At 35.7% G+C, this 23,943-nt stretch overlaps 4 protein-coding genes across 4 annotated transcripts; 3 read left to right on the forward strand and 1 right to left on the reverse strand.

Moving 5' to 3' along the window:
• Window positions 1-3,966: 3,966 nt before the first annotated feature.
• On the forward strand, window positions 3,967-8,508 carry LOC104116355 (NAC domain containing protein 50-like). The gene is made up of 4 exons (XM_009627192.4): window positions 3,967-4,459; window positions 5,160-5,437; window positions 5,531-5,713; window positions 7,789-8,508. The coding sequence occupies exons 1-4, from the start codon at window positions 4,237-4,239 to the stop codon at window positions 8,299-8,301; spliced, it is 1,197 nt and encodes a 398-aa protein (XP_009625487.1). The 5' UTR covers window positions 3,967-4,236; the 3' UTR covers window positions 8,302-8,508.
• Window positions 8,509-10,702: 2,194 nt separating this feature from the next.
• LOC104116354 (NAC domain-containing protein 78-like) lies at window positions 10,703-16,347 on the forward strand. The gene is made up of 6 exons (XM_009627191.4): window positions 10,703-11,034; window positions 12,878-13,155; window positions 13,467-13,655; window positions 14,822-15,295; window positions 15,377-15,485; window positions 15,640-16,347. The coding sequence occupies exons 1-6, from the start codon at window positions 10,866-10,868 to the stop codon at window positions 16,047-16,049; spliced, it is 1,629 nt and encodes a 542-aa protein (XP_009625486.1). The 5' UTR covers window positions 10,703-10,865; the 3' UTR covers window positions 16,050-16,347.
• A 1,347-nt stretch (window positions 16,348-17,694) lies between these two features.
• Window positions 17,695-18,304, forward strand: LOC138892041 (DEAD-box ATP-dependent RNA helicase 27-like). Its single transcript, XM_070175732.1, has 2 exons — window positions 17,695-17,917; window positions 18,036-18,304. The coding sequence occupies exons 1-2, from the start codon at window positions 17,695-17,697 to the stop codon at window positions 18,302-18,304; spliced, it is 492 nt and encodes a 163-aa protein (XP_070031833.1).
• Window positions 18,305-23,346: 5,042 nt separating this feature from the next.
• Window positions 23,347-23,943, reverse strand: LOC138892042 (uncharacterized). The gene has a single exon (XM_070175733.1). The coding sequence runs from the start codon at window positions 23,941-23,943 to the stop codon at window positions 23,347-23,349; it is 597 nt and encodes a 198-aa protein (XP_070031834.1).

Genomic DNA, 23,943 nt, shown 5'->3' on the forward strand with positions numbered 1-23,943 from the left:
AGCATTAGTATTTTATGTTTTACTTCAGAGACAGGGCAACCAAAATTTGGACCAATCAAATTGGGCGGTGTGGTTATGATTTTAAGAATTTGAACACACAAAAATATCTTCCATTTGGTGGGGACTAGGCTGCAAACTTTCAAAAACAAGTTTGCATGAGCAAGAAGGGAATAGTAGAAAAACCTTTTGTGAAACGTACTCCATATTTTATGAAAATTATTTTTAATTTTTTTATATTTAGTTGTTGAGTAAAAAATAAATATTAAAAATTAGGCAGCTGTTCTACAATAAAAATATTATTGGGTGTGCGAACAAAATCTCATATTGATAGCTGAAAAGATTGAGAGCTTACATATAACTATAGAGATCTCTTAATAGTATGAGGTCTTTTAAGAAAAACTGTATTAGCTTGATTCAAAGTGCACAATATCACACTGTGTAAGCAGTGTCGGCTCCCTGGTGAAGCAAGTAAGGCACCCATTTTTTATAATAATAAATTTATAGATTTTTTAAAAAACAATATTGAGTACTTTGAGTAGAAAAGTATTTTTTCATATAAAAGGAAAGATAATTTTGTTATATTTGTGAATAAATCATCAATACTAGAATGATTATTATGGGATATATGAATAGTTGTAAATTTTTACACTTTCTTATTTTGTCCAAGTCACAATTTCTCTTTTCTTTTCTCCTAGCAGATTACATACTTTCTCTTTAATTTTTTCTTACTTTTTTTCTCCAAGAATTTAAAAGTTCAAAAAGTTTTAACGGTAAAAATTTTAGATCAATAGGTGATGTGAATTTAAAAAAATAATGTCTTAATCTTGAATATTCCGTAAAATATAATAGTCACTCTAATATTGATGGTTTAGACTTATTTTTTAAATTAAAAATATTTAAAAAATAGTTAAAGTAGAAAATAATACTCTAAGCGACATATTCAATCAATTAAAAAGATTTAATTCTTTTTCAAATATTTATATTTCTTTTTTTAAAATGTTAATATTTTCTATAGTAGTTGCCACAGCAGAAAGAGGTTTTTTAAAATTAAAATTGATAAAATCTTGCGTAAGATCAATAACTCTCAAGAAAAATTAAATGAGTTGGCTATATTATTATTCGAAAAGAATTATTAGAAAAAAATGATAATAAATAGAATTATTAAAAATTTTGCATCTCAACAAAGCTAGAAGAATAGATTTTTTTTTTTTTTGGAAAAAGATATTTTTTATTTTTTAAATTTAAGGCCTTCGAATGAATTTTGGTTTTAGGCCTTGAGCTGCCCCTGCGTGTAAGAGCATCATTGGCCGTTTTATAGCCCGTTTGGCCAAGCTGGAAAAGTCAGCTTATTTTGAGAAGTGTTTTTTTTCAAAAGTGATTTTCAAAAAAAAAAATTGGAGAAAAGCAGTTTGTGTTTGGCTAATCAATTTGAAAAGCACTTTTGAACAATAATTTTTGTTTGGCCAAGCTTTTCAAAAAGTACTTTTATGTGTCAAATTACAAATAAGGACATGAAGAGATTTGCTTAATAGTTAATGTTATATAAGTAGATAAATAATTAAAAATTTCTATTATTAAAGATAATAATTAAGTTTTTTATTTTATTTAAGTAAAATATAAAAATAAAATTGAAAAGTACTTTATTCTTTCAAGATAATTTAAATATATCAAAAATCATCCAATAAATATGAAAGTTCATCCCAAAAGTTATTTTATATTACTTAATAATTTAAAATAAGTAAGATTATTTTGGTATATATAATATTTTGTAAAGGGTATTTTTTATAGGAAGAAAAGTCAAAATTGCTTCTGCTTCTGGGGAGAAGCTATTTTTCTGCTTCTTCAAAACTGATTCTGCTTCTAGCCAAAAGTATTTTTTTTTTTTTTTTAAAAAAAAAATTTGGCCAAACACCTCAAATTGAGGGAAAAAGCACTTTTAAAAAAAATATATATTTTTGGCATGCTGAGAAGCTTGGCCAAACATGCTATTAGCCCAATAACTATTGTTATAATCTTTTGGCTTTTCTCGGGGTCAAGGAAATATTAAATATCTATATGGTAAAAAAAAAAACACATTAATAAATAAAGCCAAACTAATGAATCAAATAATAAGATTGCTAGATTACTTGTTACATCTCTTATTTTAATATCTTTTCTTCACGTAGTAATCCAACATGAACAAAGAACATTCTATTTCGTCAAAAAAAGATTATTTTAAGTTTATTGGAAAATTGTATTTGTTATCAATTTTAATTTATTATAAAAATAGAAAAAATCGAAAATATATTTGAAGTATAAAGATTTTACAACCTTAGAAAAGCCTAACATGTCATAGTCAGCTAGTTATCATTTTTATCAGGTAATTAATAATTATAAAAAATTATTTATAGTTATTCTTATAAATAATGTGATTTTTATATATATATATATATATATATATATATATATATATTCTAACGGGTGGCGAGCCAAAAATAAAGAGAGAAAAAAAGTCATGAATTAAAGGTTTCTTAAGGAACGGGCAATAGAGATTGCTTTGCTTGTACTTCTTTACTTTGAATACGCATTGGTGCCCTTTATTTCATACCTCATTTACACTCACTTCTTTAACTACTCAGATTAGTTTGCATTTATTTTATTCTTATCCTCAAAAAATATAAAATATAAACCTGTATTTAATGTTTTTTGCATTTTGGTCAACTTGTGATCCAAGCCATGCACCACGTAAAGAAATATAAAGGAAAAAGACGACGTAAAAGTAAAGAAAAACTTGCATATTAATGTCATTTTCAGTTACGATGGATACAAAAAATCTAGCTTTAAAAAGTTTTTTTCCTTTAGGTAATGGGGTTTGGCTTATGTGAGAAAAATTGTTTTCCAATGACCAAAGATATCATGACGTTAATTTCCATTGAACAATATATTTTCCACTTTGTATTAATTATTCATCTTACTTCTTTCGGAATTTTTAAATAATCTACTCCCTATATTCAAAAGAAAAATTAACCCAATTAGTCGCCCACCCAACCACCAGGGGCGGATTTAGGGGGGGCGGAAGGGTGTTCACGGGAACCCCCTTCGTCGAAAAATACACTGTATATATAAGGCAAAATATGTTTTTTACCTCTATATATTATATTTTGAAACCCCTTGACATAGCCCAAAAGCATAGCTTAGTGGTCAAGGGGGTTCAAAATCTTTGTAAGGTCATTGGTTCTATTTTCTCTAGCTACAACCTTTTTAACTTTTCTCTTTTTTGAACCTCCTTAGCGAAAATTCTGTCTCTGCCACTGCCAACCATTTACACTAAAAATAGCCGGTGGAGGTATAATATATGCATAGTTTATGTATTATATGTGTATAGTTGTATATAATCAATGTAAAATCTATGTATATGACTAAAAAAAAGTAAACAGTGAATGTGGCAAGCTATTTGTGTAAAAATCCCCTATTTTTTGTTTCAAATCCTTTTATTGTATTCAAGTTATCTCAAGGAGATATTTAAAGAAAATTAAGACAAATTTGAAAATGGGTGAAAGTAAACAATATACAACAAACGAATACAATTTTGCAATTAATTATTGTACAAAAATTACTTACTTTAAATGTAATGTGGACTAAGATTTCTTTACAAAAAGGAAAAATATTTACACATACGTTAAAATTATGTCTAAATTCGTTGAATTTATATAATATTATATAACATAATTTCTATGATATTTTGGAAGATTTTCCAGTTGTAGAAAATAACTTACTTTAAAGGAAAAATATTTACATATAGTCAATTAAAAAATATGCCATAGTAAATTTACTTGGTGCGAATTAATATTAGTAACGACTAAAAAACAACAAATTCAATATATTCATTAAAAAAAAAAATGAAAACATCCCTAAAGTAATGTTTACATTTTCAACAAAAAAAAATAGTGTTCCTTAGTTTTGACAGGTAACGCCACCTAAGTACATATCCACAGGTCACTTTTGTCCCCCATGAATGGCTTATCTTTCTTAGATTTTCGATTTCCGTGTTAAACAAGTCTCTACTCTCTTCCCTTTCCTTCACCCACAGGCTATCTCAATTTCCCCCATTTTCACTTTACTTCACTTCCAATCTTCTCAATTCTAATATCTATCTATTTGTTTCTGTATTGGGTATTCTTAAAAAATCTCATTTTTACATTCTTGGCTTTCTGGGTGTGTCTAGTTTTGTTTTCTTTTTAATTTTGAGGCTAAGAAATGGAGCAAGAAGGGTCACTGGTGGTGGCGGCGGCGGCAGGGGCTGTAACGGTGGCCGCTCCGGCACCGGCGCCGACGTCTTTGGCGCCGGGGTTCAGGTTCCATCCGACGGACGAGGAATTAGTGAGGTACTATCTGAGGCGAAAGGCATGTGGGAAGCCATTCAGGTTTCAGGCTGTTACTGAAATTGATGTTTACAAATCTGAACCTTGGGAGCTCGCAGGTTCAATTCAATTCCTTTTTTGTTGATTTATGTCGTTATTTTGTGTCCGGTTTTCTTTTATGTTATGATTTCTTTGTTTATAACGCTTTTTTATCTGTTTTAATTTCGTGACTTCTTTTTAATATTTATTTATTTATTTTTGGTTTGGTTTGATTGAGTTTTCAGGTTTAATTATTTCATTCGGAATATTAGTGTGTTTCTGACATTTCCAGGTTTATTGAAAACTGCAATGCTGCTCTTCTATATGAATAACATCTCTTTTTGTCAGCAGAGCCAGGATTTTTCACTAAGGGAATTAACTCTTTGGTTGTGTCAAAGGATTCAATATCTATATATGTACATAAAAAAATAAATTGATCTTAATTTTCCGATGAAGGGGGTTCAGATCGCCTCCTAGCTGGGCTGTTGTATTAGTCATTCTTCTGTATGTCTTTGGGCTAGTAATAGTGGCGTAGCCAGGAATTCTAACGAGGGGATTCAAAAACATACAAATTTTCATACTGAGTGAATGCATTTAATTTTTTGTTACCCTATTTGTACTATGTAACTTTCGGACGAAGGGATTCAATTTTGAACCTCCTTTAACACACTTAGCCACGTCACTGGCTAGTAATTAGTTTGTCGTGTTATGAATCCACCTCCCCCTTTTCCCTGAATTTGGCAGCCACTTTTATGAATGGCCTTGTCATATACGGTGCAGAATATTCATCGCTGAAGAGCAGAGATCTAGAGTGGTACTTTTTCAGCCCTGTGGATAAGAAGTATGGTAACGGTTCTCGACTTAACCGAGCCACTGGCCAAGGCTACTGGAAAGCTACTGGGAAAGATCGTTTTGTTCGCCATAAGTCTCAGACCATTGGAATGAAGAAAACACTTGTTTTCCATAGTGGTCGAGCTCCTGATGGCCAGAGAACAAATTGGGTAATGCATGAGTACAGGCTTGCAGACGAAGAATTGGAGAAGGCTGGGATCGTGCAGGTGTGAACTAGCTTTTTTTGTGAACTTAGCTACTTTCCATATTGAGTTTTGAATCTTAAAAGAATCTCTTTCTGTTGGTGTGCGAGGACATAGGATTCCTTTGTGCTCTGTAGAATCTTTCAAAAAAGTGGTTTAGGACCGCCAAATGGTGACAGATATGCACCATTCGTTGAGGAGGAATGGGATGATGATATAGCCGTGATTCCTGGAGGAGAGGCAGAGGATGATGTGGCGAATGGTGATGAAGCACGAGTTGCGGGCAATGACCTTGACCAGGTACTGTTTCCTTTTCAGTACAGACCTGTTAGATTGCTGAAACTTTCCACTTAAATGAATGAATGTCTATTGCCACTTGTTTTACCGTTGCTGTTGATAAGGATCAGAAGAACAAAAACAAGAAAGTATGAATGCCTATGTTGTCGGTGTAGATATAATGCTATTAATTGCGTACTTTGTTATTTAGTCGTTACTCTTCTTTTCTTAGTTGGAAACTCTTTTCTAATTTTTGTATTTGCTCTTCTTTCTCCTTGTATTGCAAACTTTTTGCTATATTTGTTAGTTGTAGATAACGGTTTAGAATCTTGTTTTACCATCAATGTCGATAAGGAATCAAGAGAACAAAGCAGAATAGTACAGTATGAATGCCAATGTTGTCAGTGTAGATATAATGCTCTTAGTTGCAAACTTTGCTATTTTGTCGTTACTCTTTTTTTCTTAATTGGAAACTCTTATCTATTTTGTCTTTGCTCTGCTTTCTCCTTGTTTTGCAAACTTTTGCTATATTTGTTAGTTACTTAGTTGTAGATAACGGTTTAGAATTTGGTTTTACCATCAATGTCGATAAGGAATCAAACAACAACAACAACAACAACATACCCAGTATAATCCCACGGGTGGGGTCTGGAAAGGGTAGTGTGTACGCAGACCTTACCCCTACCTGGAGAGATAGAGAGGCGGTTTCCGATAGACCATCGGCTCAAGAAAAGATGGAAAGGAAGAAAAGGGAAGAAGAAGAAGAAGAAGAAAGAGGGGGGAGAAAGAAAGAAGAGGGAGACAAAAGACGATAAGGAAAAAGAGGAGAAAATGTAGCATCAGTTAGTAACAATCAGGGAGCAACAATTTCCGGTAAAAGGGGAGAAAGAGTAGCATCAAATAGTAACAATCAGGGAGCAACAATTTCCAGTAGCAATTATCAAAAACAATGGACGTGGTTGCTAAGTACCATATATAATAACAAACTAGAAGGAAGTAACAAGACCGGAAAGTATGAATGTCTGTGTCGTTACTTGTAGATTTATGCTCTAAATTGCAGCATTTTGCTGTTTTGTTGATGCTCTTCTTTCTCTCAATGTTGCTCTATCTATGTATTATTTATTGGAATTGTTCTGGGAAAATTGAATAAAATGAAAAATGATTTCTGTTAATGTGGTGGTTTGCTAGAGCACTTAACGGTTTAGCATCGTGTTCCACCTACCTTCCTTATAAACCCCATGTTCACGTTGACATGTCATTATATTCCAATTGAAAAGCTACTTCCTTTAGCCTTTTAATTGAATTTGAACATCACAACAAGCAATTTACGTCTTTGTCAATAACTGCTTCATCCCCACAACCATGACTACTCCAAGACACAAAGTTCAAATCTTAACTATAGTGTGTTTTATAAAGGTGGATCTCCAGCTATCTTGGACATCAGCTTGTCGGGTGAGATTCTAGGAATTGTAGGTGCAATGTTGCTTGTAAATTGTAATGTTGATCGTGAAGCTACAGAAATAAGCTCTCAAAACCACCCCTAGATTGAAAATTTTGGCAAAGTGGACTTTAATTCAGCAAGTTGTATAGGTCTGTCTTAGTACGCATCAGTAGGGGAAAAAACTCCTTGGTGATAGTGCTGTTCTTGATTCTCAGAAGTAACTGGCAAGCTAACTTGAAATGGTGAAGATTTTATGTGACGAGTGAAAGCTCTTGAAGACACTGCTGATTATTATTCTCTGGATTTCAATCTTGTTGAATACTCGAATTCTCTACTAGAATGTGAAACATATTATTCTTGAGAAATATAGCTGATCATTTTCTAGTGCTCTCACAATTTTTACTTTGTTTTTATTGGGATTTCACCTTGACTGTCTTTTGCAATTAAAAAGAAGTTTATGCATTTAGCTGCAAAACTTCATGCCCTTCTCTTCCTTTTAGTTGTCACATTCATTAGCATGTGTACATTTATAAACTTGAAGTTTATATGTCCCATATAGTTTTGAGCATTTCTCATTCGATAAACCCTGGGGCATGCTTAACTTTTTCCAGTTTGAGATTTACTTTGCTCGCCGCTAACTGTTAACTTTTGACAACAGGATGCTCTACGCAAGGCTCCTCGCTATATTGAAAACCTGATTGAACCCCAAAGTCTTCCATTTGTTTGCAAGAGGGAGAGCTCAGAAGATGCTGAACTTCTCTCTTTAAGCCAAAGTAAGAGATCCAAGCATGACGATCCAAGCTCTAGCCGTGCAAATGGTTCTGAAGATTCAACTATTACTAGCCAGGATCTACCAACTACGATGATGACGAAAACAAATTGCTCCCCTACTCTCTTAGGATTCCCCTTGTTAGAGTCTCTTGAAACTAAGGAAGGCCAGCCCTCTAATCCCCCTACTTTTGATTCCTCCAATCTTGAAAAATCCGTGCCTCCGGGCTACTTGAAGTTTATTAGTAATTTAGAGAATGGGATCCTAAATGTCTCTATGGAGAGGGAGACACTGAAGATTGAAGTGATGAGAGCCCAAGCCATGATCAACCTTCTTCAATCGCGTGTTGATCTTTTGACTAAAGAGAACGAAGGCATGAGAAGAATCGTCCGAGAGGGTTAGGCGATAGCATTTTTTCAGTATATTTTTGTTTGTAGTTGTCAGCTGAGACCCTTATATCACAATTCTGTAATCTCTTACTATCTTCAGGAAGAGGAAGATGGTAAAAGAGTGGTTGAGCTGTTTATGCAACCTATGTAACATATCTGTAGTCTTTGCTGTAACCTTGACCAAATGTGCCATTTAGCAATCTGCAGTTTTTGTTTTTTATATCTGTTGCATTGGTTTTTATAAAAGTTAATCAGGGCACAATCTATGGCTCAAAATCTTGCTTGAAACTCCCAACACACTCTTTAGCAACAAAAAAAAAATAGTTATATTAGAACGATAACGGAGTGCTAATCGGAAATTTCCAAGTTCAAAAGACATAAATATGAAAAGATAACCTGTAGCATCATGAGAGTTTTTGGATAAAATGTAGACTTGATATTTGATTCAAATATCACAATAATATAAAGAATGAGGAAGAAGAAGAAGAAGAAAACATCTGTTGAATTTGTGATAAGGTTTTTGTTTTTATCATAATCTTCCTTTCTTTGTTTTGCTCCTATGATAACTTCTGAAGTTAGGCTTTGACAAGCTTAACTTCATACATAAACGTCTGAAGTAAGAACAAATTATTTCTAAATAATATTGACTGAACTTCAGATAAAAATGTCAGGAAGTTGTTTCTGTCAAGCTAAAACTTCAGACAAAAATAATATGCAAACTTCAGAAATTTTATATGAAGTTAGGCTTTGAATAGGCTAATTTCAGATCCATTTTTATGTCTAAAGTTTGCAATTTCATAGGCGAATTTTTTGAACTTCAGACCCGCTAGTCGAAAGTTGATCCTAAAGCGAGCAAACTTACAAATTTTTGTACATTACTTGTATAACTTTGATGGTGGCACAAAATTCGGGTATATTTGCACTAATCCCCATTTCCTCCTGAATCCACCTGAAGCCCAAGGTCACAAATATTAGCGTTTTCCAATTTTAAATTGGATACATAGAACCTACTATAATAATTCAGTAAGGCTATAAATTTATATCAGAACCTAATTATATAAAGAAAAATTTAAAAAATAAGATTCGATTCGGTGTCAGTTTCAAAGAACATTGATATTTTTATGTATCTATTAATTCCCACCAACATATGTACTATGTAATTCTACCTAGCATTGACATAGACAGACTAATTATCTCATAAAATTTTCGGGTGATTGAGTTTCTTGCCGTATATACACCGAATATATGCACAGTTGATTTTCATTTAAACCCTAAATAAATCATTAAGTCTTCACGTAGTTGTCTTTGTTCTATTTTTGGAAGTTAAATTGTAAAAAAAAAGAAGCAAAAAGAAAAAGAAGGGTCCAACTAACATAGTAAAGTACTTACTATATTCGAGCATTTGACATTATGTGTTGCTTTTGTTTTGATCCAAATTAAGTAGATTTTCATGCTGTTCATGATAGCTTAGTACCACAAAGTCACTCTCGATGTTATTGTTTCATTGTATTTTACATAGGTAAATCTAAAATCTAGACAATGTGAATTCTAAGTTAAATGAGTTGTCTTAAGATATATACTTCTTCACTCTCATTTTATATAGTAATACACTTCACTTTTTATTTTGTTTCAAAAAATATAATATATAATTTTTTGAAAATTATTTAATCTTAATATTTTCATCTTATCTTTAATATCCTTAATAACCTGACTTCCTAGGATTGGCTTAATATTTTTATTGAAGGAAATAAACTGCATAGCATGTGGTTGTGGAATTTGAAATTTAAGGGGTCGTTTAGTAGGATGTGTTAGGAAAAAAATGCATATTTTATTAATAATTACTTACTTACTCTATTCAATACTATTTGTTATACATAACAAATTATGACATTAGTAATACCATAATTTTAATATATATATATAACTGCCCTTTCAAAACTTTTAATTCATCAAACCAAATAAGAAATAATCTCAGCATAACTAATCACATCAAGACTAATTCCAACATTAACTAATACTCTACCAAACGATCACTAACATGTAAAGTAGTCTTATATACCATACCAAACGACCCCTAAAGTACTCTTATGTGCCCTACCAAACGACTCCTAAAGTATTTTATATATGTTTGACGTACATGTTAAGAATATTTTTTTAAAAAATTAAATTTATGTCCATCGAACGTCACCGCACAAAGTGAAAAGAAGGAATTACCTAATTTTATCTTTTTATTTTTCTCACATATACTATATTTTGTCGATATGGAAAAGTAAAAAAAAAATAAGTCATTGATATTTTATTGGTGCAGTCCATCAAAACGTGTCAAAGCGGTAAGTATCATACGTCGCAGTAGCGTGACCCGCACCAATTCTATAAAGTCATAGAAATTATACTTTACCAACTTTTCTAATATCCAATTACAACAGCTCAACCAATGCCATCTTTTCATCTTCTTAATTCTTTCAATTTTCTCTCACTTTAAACCTTAAATAAATTTGGACGCATTTCGACTATATATTAAACTGAACAGTTTGTTACTGACAAATTTTGATCTTTTTTTTTTTTAATCGGCGGTTGATGGAAACAAGGCGGTCGAAGAATTTGTTGGCGCCGGGGTTCAGATTTCACCCGACGGATGAGGAATTGGTGCGGTACTATCTCCGGCGAAAGATTATTGGGAAACCCTTAAGATTTGATGCAATATCAGAGATCGATATCTACAAAGTTGAACCATGGGACCTTCCTGGTAAAAAAAGCCCTTCCTTCATTCTAGAACCTTCTTTTTTTCCTTCATTTTTTCAGTTGCTGGATTTTTGCCGCAAATTCTTAGTGTTTACTTGTTTTTGGTGAATTAGGATTATTGACAGATCTATGAAATCACACCTAATGAATTTATTCGCCGTGTACGTTTGACCATTATGTGAACTTTACACAGAGGCGGAGGCAGGGTTTGAAGTATCTATGGGTTTTGAAACCCACCGAATTCATAGCTTGTCTTAATTACTGGATTTACAATTAAATATTTATACATATTTAATGGATTTTCTAATACAAATGCGACGTATAAGCAAATGTTATTGGGTTTGCTCTAACCCGTAGCTAATGATCTAGCTCCGCCTCTGACTTTATATACTCCCTCCGTGCCATGTTATATGACATTGTTTGACAGGGCGCAGAGTTTAAAAAAAGAAAGACTTATGAAACATGTGGTTTAAATCATGTCATAGATATTTGTGTAGCTATAAATCATCTCACTATGGGTTGAATGAGAAGTTTAAAGTTAAATTGTTCCTAGATATAGAAAGGTGTCATTCCTCTTGACACATCCTAAAAAGAAAAGTGTGCCATATAAGTCCCAATTCTTTTGACTGGACACAGAGTTTAGAAAAGAAAGAAAGATTTTTGAGAGTCTGTGGTATAAAACATGCCATAGACATTTGTGTGGCTATAAAATCTTATCAATAAGGGTAGAATGAAATGTTTAAAGTTAAATTACTTCTAAATATATAACTGGATCATTCTTTTCCGGACAGACTAAAGAAGAAAGTGTACAACAAAAAATGGGATAGAGGGAGTAATAAATTCTCTAGACACCGAATAGGGAATGGATGTAGAGGAATTATATAGGCAAATTCAACTAAGTTGGGTGGAGGACTGATTTCTTGAGTGGTAAATTTCCGACTTAAATGAACAAGATTTCATCTCCAGAATTTTTGGCAGTTCTTCTCTCTTTACACTTTCTGTTTATAGCTTGAAGGCCTATAGTTCTTCACTCAGCTTCACGTCTCAACTAACGTAGAACTGCTAGTTCGCATGATAAGCATTTTTGAACTGGTGTGGGAGCTCTTCCTTCAGAAGATCACCAAAATAGTTCTGACTCGTCCTATTTGCCTCCTAGCAAAATAGGTTTGGCTTCATCTAGTTTTCCAAATTTTGAGACTTGTTCCGCTACCTACTCGAATTTTTAATGTTCAATTGAAAGTTAGGAGATTGGCTCGTGATTCAAATTTCTATTCAGAGTGCTCAGTCGTGTCTATGCCTATGTTTTGTCAGCAGCACCTACCTTCATGCATCTACGTTGATCATTTATGTATAATATGTATAGTATGAACGTGGATTATGAGCCAAAGGACTAAGATTTACATTAAGTATTTTAGGTTTGTCCGTTAAAATTAACAGGTAAAGTTGTCACCATGTGACTAGGAGGTCACGGGTTCGAGCCGTGGAAACAGCCTCTTGCAGAAATGCAGGGTAAGGCTGCATACGATAGACCCTTGTGGTCCGGCCCTTCCCCGTACCCCGCGCATAGCGGGAGCTTAGTGCACCGGGCTGCCCTTTTTTGTTAAAAATTAACCTATTAATTTTTTAGCTGAGTATCTAGAGTATATTCTTATCTTTTTTCTCTTTTTATTTTTATAGCATGTCGGATCATTTTATCCTCCAATCGTATTGTACACAGTGATAAATCACAACCTTGTAAACCATTGTGGATTTATTTACTAAAACATCTGATTATGCTTTTACTGAATTTGTCTTTATATATTCACGAGCTCTAGAGTAAGCTTAGCATAATGTTATCGGTGTCTTAGGTATGTCGAGGCTGAAAACAAGAGATCTGGAATGGTACTTTTTTAGCATGCTTGATAAGAAGCATGGTAATGGAGCAAAGACCAATCGGGCGACGGAACGAGGCTACTGGAAGACAACTGGAAAGGACAGAGCTGTCCATCATAAGTCTAAAGTTGTCGGGATGAAGAAGACCCTAGTTTATCATAGTGGTCGGGCTCCAAAAGGTCAGAGGACTAATTGGGTTATGCATGAGTACAAACTAATTGATGAGGAATTGGATAAAGCTGGAATTGCTCAGGTGAGATCATATGAACCTGTGGTTGTGCTTGTTCAATGCAATGCTTCCTGTGTCTCTCAACCCCTCTCCTAAACCTGGTGCTGCAGGGAAATGGAGGGAGATTGAAAATAAATTGTGAACTCTGTTTTCTATCAGGAAGCTAGAAGGAGATAATATTCTCCCTCCATCAACCCCCCCCCCCCCCCTTGCTTCCTGATTTTTGCGAGCTGGCTTACATTCTTGAGCAAGATGATGCTTATTATTTTGTTATTTATATATAATTGTTTTTTCTTCCCTTCTCTTATTTTCTTCCTCTGCTTTTTGGTGCAAAGGATGCATTCGTGTTATGTAGAATCTTCCAGAAGAGTGGTGCAGGGCCAAAGAATGGGGAAAAGTATGGGGCACCTTTTGTTGAGGAGGAATGGGAGGATGATGAATTAGAAATTGTTCCCAAGGAGGAGGCTGCTGACGAAGTTGAATTTGGAGATGATATCTATTTAGATGGACATGACCTTGAGCAGGTATATCCATTTATGATGTATATTTTTCGTTTCTCTTTCTTTTCGGTAGTTCCTTGGTCATCTGAAAAAATGGTTCAGATTTGCTCCCCCCCCCCCCCTCTGTCACCCACATACGAAGCCCGACAAATCATGTTTGCATTCAAGTCTAACATGCAAGAAATGTTAACTTTCCTCGAAACTTGGATACTGGAGCCGCCCCTCTACCCCTCTCAACTTAAATACTAGCTGTATAGTATGCTAATCTGAGAAACAATTGCAGATCTCTTATTATCAATTAACGTGATAATCAACCTTATATTACTGTCTTATGGTGTCTTGCACCAAAACATGATTAGACGGGGAATTTATCAATGCCAATTCAACTTTCTTTCTGCCTTTTCTATTGATGAGTTTGACTTTGGGAGTGAAATGAATTTGAGTGCATTTTCTGTTTATGTGCTTGTGAGCCTACTTCTGTGAATTTCCTGATTTCACATATTTTAAAGCTATGGCCTATGAGCAATCAATTCCTGTATGCAAAGATATTACTGGTCAGTAGGAGATTGGAAATGCTACTACCTAAGTAATTTTCCTTAGTACTATTGTGCAGTTATCTTATTAGCTCGTTGTAGGTTGTGTTATATGCTCTTTTAAGAGCAGAGGGTTTTCCAAAAGCTACACAAGTGCTTTCGCTTCTTTTGTGCACTTCTTTCATTTGAAGCGAAGTAGTGGCAACTAAGGTGGAGAGATGATAGGGATGAGTTTCAACTGAAGTAGCTAGTGTTTCTCTTTCTTTCTTTTTTTGGATGGGCCTTCAGTGTTGTAGTTCTTAAATTGTTAGTGCATGTAAAATGGGTTGTAGGTTCAGTGAAGTTGCAAGAATGGCATACACTTTCTGTGATTAGTCTGAATATCTTTAGCCTTGCCGCCTCTTGAGCCTGTTAGTAGGATCTTTTTTCTGATATCTACTTGAAAAGTTTTGTATGAAGTTGGGTTAGAACTCTGAGTTGATGAAGCTTTTGGATGCTATATCTTGAGTCATCATGTCGTGTACATTCAAATAAAAGAAAACAAGGATAGCAGCTCGTTTCCTGTTTCACACAATTATATTTGGATAAACTTGCTATCTATGTTAGATAGAGGTTATATGTATCTTCTCATTTTGGTTCATGTTTCTGTTGCACCAGATTCTTGGGACTGACACACCTGTGGATGGTGCTCCACCTCCTTTCAACCGCTATTGCGAGGAAAATGCTAGCAACAGTGGGGGAACAAGTTACTCCTTTGAAGATACAGAAAAATGGCTTCAGCCACCAGACGAGCAGGAATCATTTGATCCTGCAATTGAAGAGAATGCGAGTGCAAATCCAGTCAAGCATGAATTCATGAGTGAACCAAGCAAGAATGTGAACTCTGAAGATGTGGATTACTTGTTTAATGAACCAATTGAAACTGCAACTGATACCCTTCAATTCAATGATGGGGCATTCCTTGAAGCTAGTGATCTATCAAGACCCATTGATACGTCAAGTTTTGACATGCTTGAGGAGTACCTTACATTCTTTGATGCAGACGATGACTTCCAGAATATGGGTTTCAATCCGCCAATGATGATTGGAGGTGATGATCATGTTTCTGACTTAGCATCTCTGGCTGACAAGGTAACATTACTTACTAACTCCACTTCATGTAATTGTCTTGTTCTTGTCTTCTTGAAGCTTAGCTCAGTACTTTCATGACAGAATATTGGCGAGGTAGCTGACCAACCTATTGCACCCAGTGAAGAGCCTACCGATCAGAAGACCAATGTTGCATCATCCTCGAAACTGGAACCATCTAAATTTGGATCAGGTAGTGATAAGGGTTCTATTTGGACCTTAGTAATGATAATTACTTTAGAATATGTTACTCTTTGGCCTTTGAAGATTTGCTTAATGCGAATTTCAGTTAACGACCACAATTCTTTTCTCAAGATAACATTTTTTACTTATTTTCGATATTGCAGATTATAAGTATCCATTTATGAAGCAGGCAAGCTGCATGTTGGGGGGTATTCCTGCTCCTCCTGCATTTGCTTCAGAGTTCCCTTCAAAAGATGCAGCTTTCCGTATGAATTCTTCCTCAGAAGCATCCAGTTCAATCCATGTCACGGCTGGTTATATTCAAATAAGGAACATAACTATGAGTGGGAATGGAACAGATGGGTTGGTGGGCAAGCATGGGAATTACAACATTCTCCTATCTTTTGGCTTGTCACAGCATGCTGATAGCTCCGCTAGCTTGGAATCAGTAATTAGTATTCTTCCTGGGAAGACAATTTCGACGGCATCCTGGTGCTGGTTCTATTATCTGCTCTCTTGGATCCTTATTCTTTCCATGAGCTTCAAAATTGGGACCTTAATTCGTGCCATTTAAGGCTTCAAAAATATAGGAAGCTTAATCAAACCGGGCTCAAGCTAGTTTTTACTTGTGAAATTCTTGGTAGGTTATCTTGATATTGACTAAAGTTGCATCATTATACATGATATACCTATATTTTAGTTTTTAGACATAAAGCGCATTGGTGAATACTGTGCTGTTGACATTTATGCGATCAAACATTAGTAAATTAAGTGTTGCATCGCAGACTTCACGGTGTAGCTTGGAAGCTGCAAATACTCTTTTACAGTAGTCAAAGACTGTGATTTTACATAGAACCAATGTCTTTATTTCAGATCTTCGCCATGTCATTCGCTGTGGATTTTCATGTTGTTTCTGTTCCATGTTATTGCCTGCTATACTTCGCTGTTTCTTTGGTTTTTTGCAGCTACATGAGCTACTTAAAAGACCATCTTATTAGTTACTAAATGGTGTCGTGGAACTCTTGGAAAAGAAAGTTAACAAGCAAATTATGTTGCGTGTATTCAAGTTTTATTTATCACAAAAACCGCCTACAATGCAGCCGATATGACTTAAACATGTTTTTAACATCAAGCAAGATTGTTAGAACAGAGCAGTTTCTGTCGGTAGAATTTAAGTTTTATTTATTGGCAAGTGAGAAAAAGTTAATCATAAGTTCGGTGTAACTTGAACGGTTTCAACTTATGGGGATCTTTGGCAAATACCCATGCAGGGAAATTATTTACCCGCCTCTGCCCATGTGATTTGCCCCCTACCCATTTTTTTTTAATACTCAGTCAAAGTCAACCAAATGAAGTCAAATTAAGCTACTAAAGCAAACAAACAATTCAAGCCATGTCAGGTCAAATCAAGCTAAGCTAAGTCAAATGGATAATTAGTTTTATTTGAGTAGGTATATATTATAAATAGTTTTCAAATAGGTGAGAAAGGGTAATTATTTTAAGCTCAATAAGTATTTTGCATTAAAAAAAATTATTATAAAAAGTCATCTTGTCGGTGAGGGGTTAGGTTGGACCCCTACCTGTATATATATATATATATATATAATAAAAGAGGACGTAAACCTTAGCTTCCAATGCCTGATGGTATGGATTACTACTTACATGCGTCAAAAAAGGTAATGTTGAGGAGTACAGCTCCTTTACATTTTGTACTCTATGAAAATGTACCCAAAAAACTATGAATATAACACAATTATCCATAATCAAATGAGAAATGTCTTGTCTATGCTTTGATCCTAAAGCTTGGCCACCCATTAATGTCATTCTTCAAAAAGCTTTTGGCTACCAGGGGGAGAGTCAAATCCTTTGTGAAGAAAGAACTCTGCTTTATGTGTTCAGCCCCTAGCTACTGTCAACATTGTCGAAAACAGGGGCATGAAGAAGTAGAATGTAGAAACAAAGCTACATATCTAATGTCTAAAGCTTCTAAGAAAGAGCAGAAAAGCATAAAGGATATTCAGGAAACAAATGATGATGAGTTTAAGGAGGTTACTGGAAAGAAAAACAAACAGACTTCTTAGAAGGGGCAAGGTGTTGTTATCAGAGAACTAGATTCAACAAACCAGAACAGGATAAAAGATCTAGATGAGGGGTCAGGAAAGGGTCGGGGTAGCACTCAACAAATTCAAAGGGAGGCAAATGCAAATAATAAGCAAAAAATGGACGGGAAGGGTGCATCAGATAATGAAAAAGAAGTAGAGCAAAAGGAAGGAGACAAAGAACAAAATGTAGAACCAAAAGCTAAGGCTAAAAGAAGAAGGAACAAGAAGGTGAATAAAACAGTTCGCTGGGAGGATCAAGTAGTAGCTAACGAGGAGCCTGTTGAATCTGTTTTTGTAGCTCAAACTTCAGAGTGTGACCAAATTCAAACTAGCCCCTCATGTAGACACAACAAAGACCAAACACAAGTCCAAAATACCAAGACCAACACAATCAACCATAACATAGATAACCAAAAACAAAAAAACAAAACATAACCAGCCAAAAAAACCTGAATCAGATCAAAATAAAGGCCAACCACCCAACTTTAGCCATATAAAACCAATAACCACAACAAAGAACCAGCTAAAACAACCAACCACCAGAAAAAGAGATGCACATTCAACTGTTCAAAAAGAGCAGAAGGAGGAGGTGGCAGGGGAAGAAATGTCAACTGATGAAGGCATAGACACTGAAGAAGAGGAAGAGGAAGACACAAGTGAAGAAGATTATGAAAGTGTGAAGGAAAACTCTACCTCAAGTGATGGAGAAGTAGAGCAACTACTATAAGTTTTCAACCCCGTACCAGCAGATCCTGAGGTGGCAGTGATTTTTGGAGAGATTATTGAGAATATGAATTTATCACGTAGAGGACTTCAATCGGCTAGGGGAGGAAAAGCCACAAGAGGGAAAAAGGAGGAAGAACAAAAAATCAGGCTAAACGCCATACAACTGTGACCAGATCACAGTCCAAATCATCATCATCCATCTAGTTTTAATGATTATGTCCAATATAGGCTATGCATTAATAATGTTTCGACTTTAAGTCAAGTTCAAATGATGGCTATTATGCCAAATTTTGTGAAATATCTCTATGTGCCTTAGACTCTAAATTGCTCGCATGTGTACTACACACCTTGATTTGAATTGTATTTGTTGTTGATGATGATAATGATATTTGAAATTGATAAGGTGAGTATGAAATACTGAATATGGCCAACGTGCCAAAAATGATCTTATAATTATGGCCATTAGTGCCAATGAAATGAAAAGATGTGAAAGTAATATGAAATGCGATGATTGATATAAAAAGGTTGATGTCTCAAATAAGGCAGCCTAGCCGGTCGGGTCGTGATCGGACACCATGTCGCACACATGGTGGTAATTGTGCTGAAAATTATAATTGAAATGGTAATTGTGGTTGATGTCCCTAATGGATAGCCTAGTCGATCGGGTCGTGATCGGACTCCGTGTTAAAGACGATGGTATTGATATTGAGAGTAATTGTTGTTGATGTCTCTAATGAGATAGCCTAGCCGATCGGGTCGTGATCGGACTCCGTGCTGAGAGTACGGTGGTATTGGTATGGGGAATAATGATATTGTGAATAATGGCATATTGATACTAAAAATCTCCCAATGTGAGATATGAAAATTAATTTGAACAGTGTCTTGATCCTAAATTGAGGTTTGATGTTGATTAAAGCTTCCTTTGATATTAAGTTAATATTATATGTATTATTTGTCATTCTATTGAGAGAGTGTTGAGAGGATTAAGGTTGGGGTGGGTAATTAAAATGAGGGGAATAAATGAGGTACGTTGATCTTGAAAGATCAACGACTGGAATTTAAAATGAACGTGGCGGGTTAATTAAAATGGGTACCGACCGGGTCTTGTAAAGGGGTCGTTTGACTTTGGGTTGGGGTTACTAGGCTAAGGTGTTGGGCTATTTTTTAGCCCGAAAATTGGTTTAAAAATTGGGCCAGCCGTTTAAACACACATAATTTATCAAAATAATTTATAAAAATAATTAGTAAATAAATAAAAATATTTTATGTACTAAAATGATTTAAAATAATAATTTAGAATTATAAAAATATAAAAATGCTATTTTGACGTCAATAATATAAATAAGGAGCATTTGTATATGAATATAGGCTATTATTGCAAGATTGTGCAAATAGCTTTAAAATGCTAATGTAATTATATTAAAAAAAATAAAGTGAAACTATTATGAGACATATATGAGGATACAAAATAGTAATTTTGGATGACTAAGTCATCACAAATAATTCAAAGGGATAATTACTAAATATATATGTAATTTAAATGCAAGAAAATTAATTTTAAAGCTCTAAAAACTATGGAAAATTATAAAAAGTGCTTGTATAGATTTGTAAGCTAAATAATAATGAAAAAAAAATATTTTAAAAGTATATATATTATTTTAAAAACTATGAGGGCAAAATTGGGTATCAACAGCTGCCCTCTTTACCCGAGAATGATGAAAGAGTTGTCGGGTAAAGAAAATGATGACTAATTTTGGCCGAATTGAATGAGGTATGATATGATTTGAAAAAATGGGGTCCGAACCCTGGTTCCTAAGTTGCCTACATATCCCTGGTGTTACGGAAATCAGGCCGTGTGTAGTTCTGGATCCTACGGCGAACGAAACCGAGGGAGTTGTTATAAGAATGATCGTATGTTTTTAGAAAGGGTTCTTTTGGGCAGGACAGTATCGGATGAATTTATGCGAAATCATGAATGTGAATTTGAAATGTTGCGGATATATCACTGAACAAATATCTGAACGGTCATAGAGTGAAAGGCGGGAATTGATGGTGGTCGATTATGTTTGAAATAATTGCAGGATGTGAACGTTGTGAACGGAAACCGGAGCGAAGATTGCTCCCGTTTGGAGAACAGTTACCTCCTGGATTACCTGCAAAACTTAAAACATGTCGCATGCGAATATATACGGGTTATTGTGAGAATTTAAACGTGATGCAAATTCCCTTTGGACCATGAAGGTTGTCTTTGGACGGTGAGGATGATGTCCTTAGACCATGACGTCCTGGGCCATGAATCGTGTAATAAAGGGATTTGCAGGCCATAAAATGATATCCTCGGGCCATGAGGATGGTGCCTATGGACTATCACGCCTTTGAATAATGATGTGCACTTTTGAGAGATCCTTAGTCCATGGAATGGTGTCTCCCGGCTATGAGGATGATGCCTTCGGACTATGGCGCCTTTGGACAAACTGGCGATGTTTCAGCCCATGAAATGTAAAGATATGATGCTTGGTCATATGCGAAATGAGACAAGAAAAGGCTTAGTCTTGTATAAGATGAGGGCAGTGCTTAGCCCTAGGTGAGTAGAGGATAGTGCTAGGTCTTAGATAGCGTAATAGAGATAGTATTTAATCTTATGGGAGGAAAAGGTAGTGCTTAGCCTTATGCAATTAGGGAGGCAATGTTCAGTCTCGATGCGAAGAAAAGCAGTGCTTAGCCTTATGCAATTAGGGAAGCAATGTTTAGCCTCATGCAATTAGGGAGGCAATGCTTAACCTTATGCAAGAAAGGCAGTGCTTAGCCTTATGCAAGAAGAGGAGACAATGCTTAGTCTCATGGAGATAGTGTTTAGTCTCATGCGATTAGGGGAGACAATGCTTAGTCTCATAGAATTAGGGAGGCAATGCTTATCCTCATGCAAGAAGAAGAGACAACGCTTAGTCTCATGCAGGAAAGGCAGTGTTTAGCCTCATGCAATTAGAGAGGCAATGCTTAGCCTCATGCAAGAAGAAGAGACAATGCTTAGTCTCATGCAGGGAAAGGCAGTGCTTAACCTTATGAAATTAGGGAGGCAATGCTTAGCCTCATGCAAGAAGAAGAGATAATGCTTAGTCTCATGCAGGAAAAGGCAATGCTTAGCCTTATGCAATTGGAGAGGCAATGCTTAGCCTCATGCAAGAAGAAGAGACAATGCTTAGTCTCATGCGAATAAAGGCAATGCTTAGCCTTATGCAATTAGGGAGACAATGATTAGCCTCATGCAAGAAGAGGATGTAGAGCTTAACCTCATGCAAATGATGAGAAGGCGGTGAGAAAATAAAGTATTTCTTAGCTAGAGGTGTCTGCGCTAGGTAATTTGTCGCCATGAAGGTAGTGACTTGATGTATATGCGGATAATGTTGTTTTATCGTGCCTGCATCTAAAGAAAAATTGTGAATTTTGTGGGGGCAAGGTTGGTTCGTGCTTTTGTCTTCTTGCTCGACCTTTCCTCATGTCTTGGGATCCAGTTTAAGTTACCCTAGGCAACATTGGGCAACACTTGGCTGTCATAGAAACAAAATTTTTGAAAAATATGCAATGTATTTGATAAATATAGTTATTTGAAATGTAGTAGTATGCGACATCAAATAATTTAGATGAATCGGTGACTGTGACACATTTTAGAGACATTGCGACCTCATCCCCCTCAAAATTCTACCCCAGTTTAAATGCATACTTCTGACAATACTTTTGGTTGTTCCGCATATGACGGAGTTGGCTGAACTTGCGATCTTGCCCCAGTTTTTGATCGTGGGGAAAATGAAGATTTTATTAAGATGTGACCGAACCCACAGGGCTGCCTACGTATCCCTTCTTAAACGGAAATCAGGTCAAGCATAGTTCAGTTACATTAAGTGAAGACATGTAAATAATTCTAAACATAGTATCTCTTGATTGTATCCGAGTTGATAGGTTTTGGCCAAATCTCTCCGTCCATTTCTGCAAGTATGAGTGCTCCTCCTGTTAGTACTTGATGAACCATGTAGGGACATTGCCAGTTGGGTGAGAACTTCCCTTTGGCTTCCTCCTGATGTGGGAAGATCCGCTTTAGCACTAACTGCCCCGGTGTGAATTGTCTTGGTCTAACCTTTTTATTGAAAGCTCTTGCCATTCTATTCTGGTAGATTTGATGGTGACATATCGCATTCATTCTTTTGCCATCGATGAGAGCTAGTTGTTCATATCGGCTCTATACCTATTCTGTGTTGCTGAGCTCAGATTCTTGTATGATTCTTAGAGAAGGGATTTCTACTTTGGCAGGGATAACTGCTTCTGTACCGTAGACCAGTAGGTAAGGAGTTGCCCCAGATGATGTGCGAACCGTGGTACGATACTCGAGCAGAGCAAAGGGCAGCTTCTCGTGCCATTGTTTGTAATTGTCTACCATTTTCCTTAGTATTTTCTTGATATTTTTGTTGGCGACTTCTACAGCTCTATTCATCTACGGCCTGTATGTGTGGATTTCTTATACTTGATCTTGAAAGTTCCACACATGGCCTTCATTAAATCACGGTTGAAATTGGCGGCGTTGTCAGTGATGATTGACTCTGGTACTCCAAACCGACAAACAATGCGATCCCGAACAAAATCTGCGATGACCTTCTTAGTTACAGCTTTGTAAGATGCGGCCTCAACCCACTTTGTGAAATAATCTATGGCCACTAGAATGAACTTATGCCCATTTGAAGCAGCGGGTTCGATTGGACCGATAACATCCATGCCCCAAGGGGAGAAAGGCCAGGGTGCACTTGTTGCATTGAGTTCATTAGGTGGCACTCGTATCATATCAACATGTATCTGGCACTGGTGACACTTCTGGACATACTTGATGCAGTCTGTTTCCATAGTCATCCAGAAATATCCTGCTCTTAGTATTTTCTTGGCTAAGACAAAGCCATTCATGTGCGGTCCGCAGGTTCCGGCATATATTTCCTCGAGCAATATGGATACTTTCTTGGCATCGACACAGCGTAATAATCTCAGGACTGGAGTCCTTCTTTACAGAATTCCTCCGCTTTGAAAGAAATGGTTGGCTAACCTTCGGAGTGTGCGCATTTGAGTATGAGTTACATGTTCCGGATACTCTCCCTTTGCCAAATATTCTTTGATGTCGTGGAACCAAGGATTCTCGTCACTTTCTTCTTCAACATGAGCACAATAAGCCGGTTGTTTATGAATTCCTATTGGGATAGGATCGATAAAGTTCTTGGATGGGTGTTGTATCATGGAAGACAAAGTGGCCAATGCTTCTACGAACTCATTTTGAATCCTCGGAACATGTTTAAACTCTATCTTCGTGAACCTCTTGATCAGCTCTTGTACGCAGTACATATATGGTAATATTTTGGTGTTCTTGGTAGCCCATTCTCCTAAAATTTGATGCACCAAAATATCGGAATCTCCAATCGCCAGCAACTCCTGAACATTCATGTCAATGGTCAACCTAAGTCCCAAGATGCAAGCCTCATATTCTGCCATATTGTTGGCAGATGGAAACCTGAGTTTTGCAGATACCGGATAGTGTTGGCCAGTTTCTGATACTAAGACAACTCCGATACCCACTCCTTTGTAGTTTGCAGCTCCGTCAAAGAACAT

The sequence above is a fragment of the Nicotiana tomentosiformis genome, chromosome 5, assembly GCF_000390325.3.
Source record: "Nicotiana tomentosiformis chromosome 5, ASM39032v3, whole genome shotgun sequence".
Classification (NCBI taxonomy): Eukaryota; Viridiplantae; Streptophyta; class Magnoliopsida; order Solanales; family Solanaceae; genus Nicotiana; species Nicotiana tomentosiformis.

Coding starts and splice junctions, on each gene's coding strand:
- LOC138892041 (XM_070175732.1), top strand. CDS start 17,695: ATGGACGGGAAGGGTGCATCAGATAATGAAAAAGAAGTAGAGCAAAAG. Junction 17,918..18,035: donor AATTCAAACTAGCCCCTCAT/GTAGACACAACA, acceptor AACCTGAATCAG/ATCAAAATAAAGGCCAACCA.
- LOC104116355 (XM_009627192.4), top strand. CDS start 4,237: ATGGAGCAAGAAGGGTCACTGGTGGTGGCGGCGGCGGCAGGGGCTGTA. Junction 4,460..5,159: donor TGAACCTTGGGAGCTCGCAG/GTTCAATTCAAT, acceptor TATACGGTGCAG/AATATTCATCGCTGAAGAGC. Junction 5,714..7,788: donor CGGGCAATGACCTTGACCAG/GTACTGTTTCCT, acceptor TTTTGACAACAG/GATGCTCTACGCAAGGCTCC.
- LOC138892042 (XM_070175733.1), bottom strand. CDS start 23,943: ATGTTCTTTGACGGAGCTGCAAACTACAAAGGAGTGGGTATCGGAGTT.
- LOC104116354 (XM_009627191.4), top strand. CDS start 10,866: ATGGAAACAAGGCGGTCGAAGAATTTGTTGGCGCCGGGGTTCAGATTT. Junction 11,035..12,877: donor TGAACCATGGGACCTTCCTG/GTAAAAAAAGCC, acceptor TCGGTGTCTTAG/GTATGTCGAGGCTGAAAACA. Junction 13,156..13,466: donor ATAAAGCTGGAATTGCTCAG/GTGAGATCATAT, acceptor TTTGGTGCAAAG/GATGCATTCGTGTTATGTAG.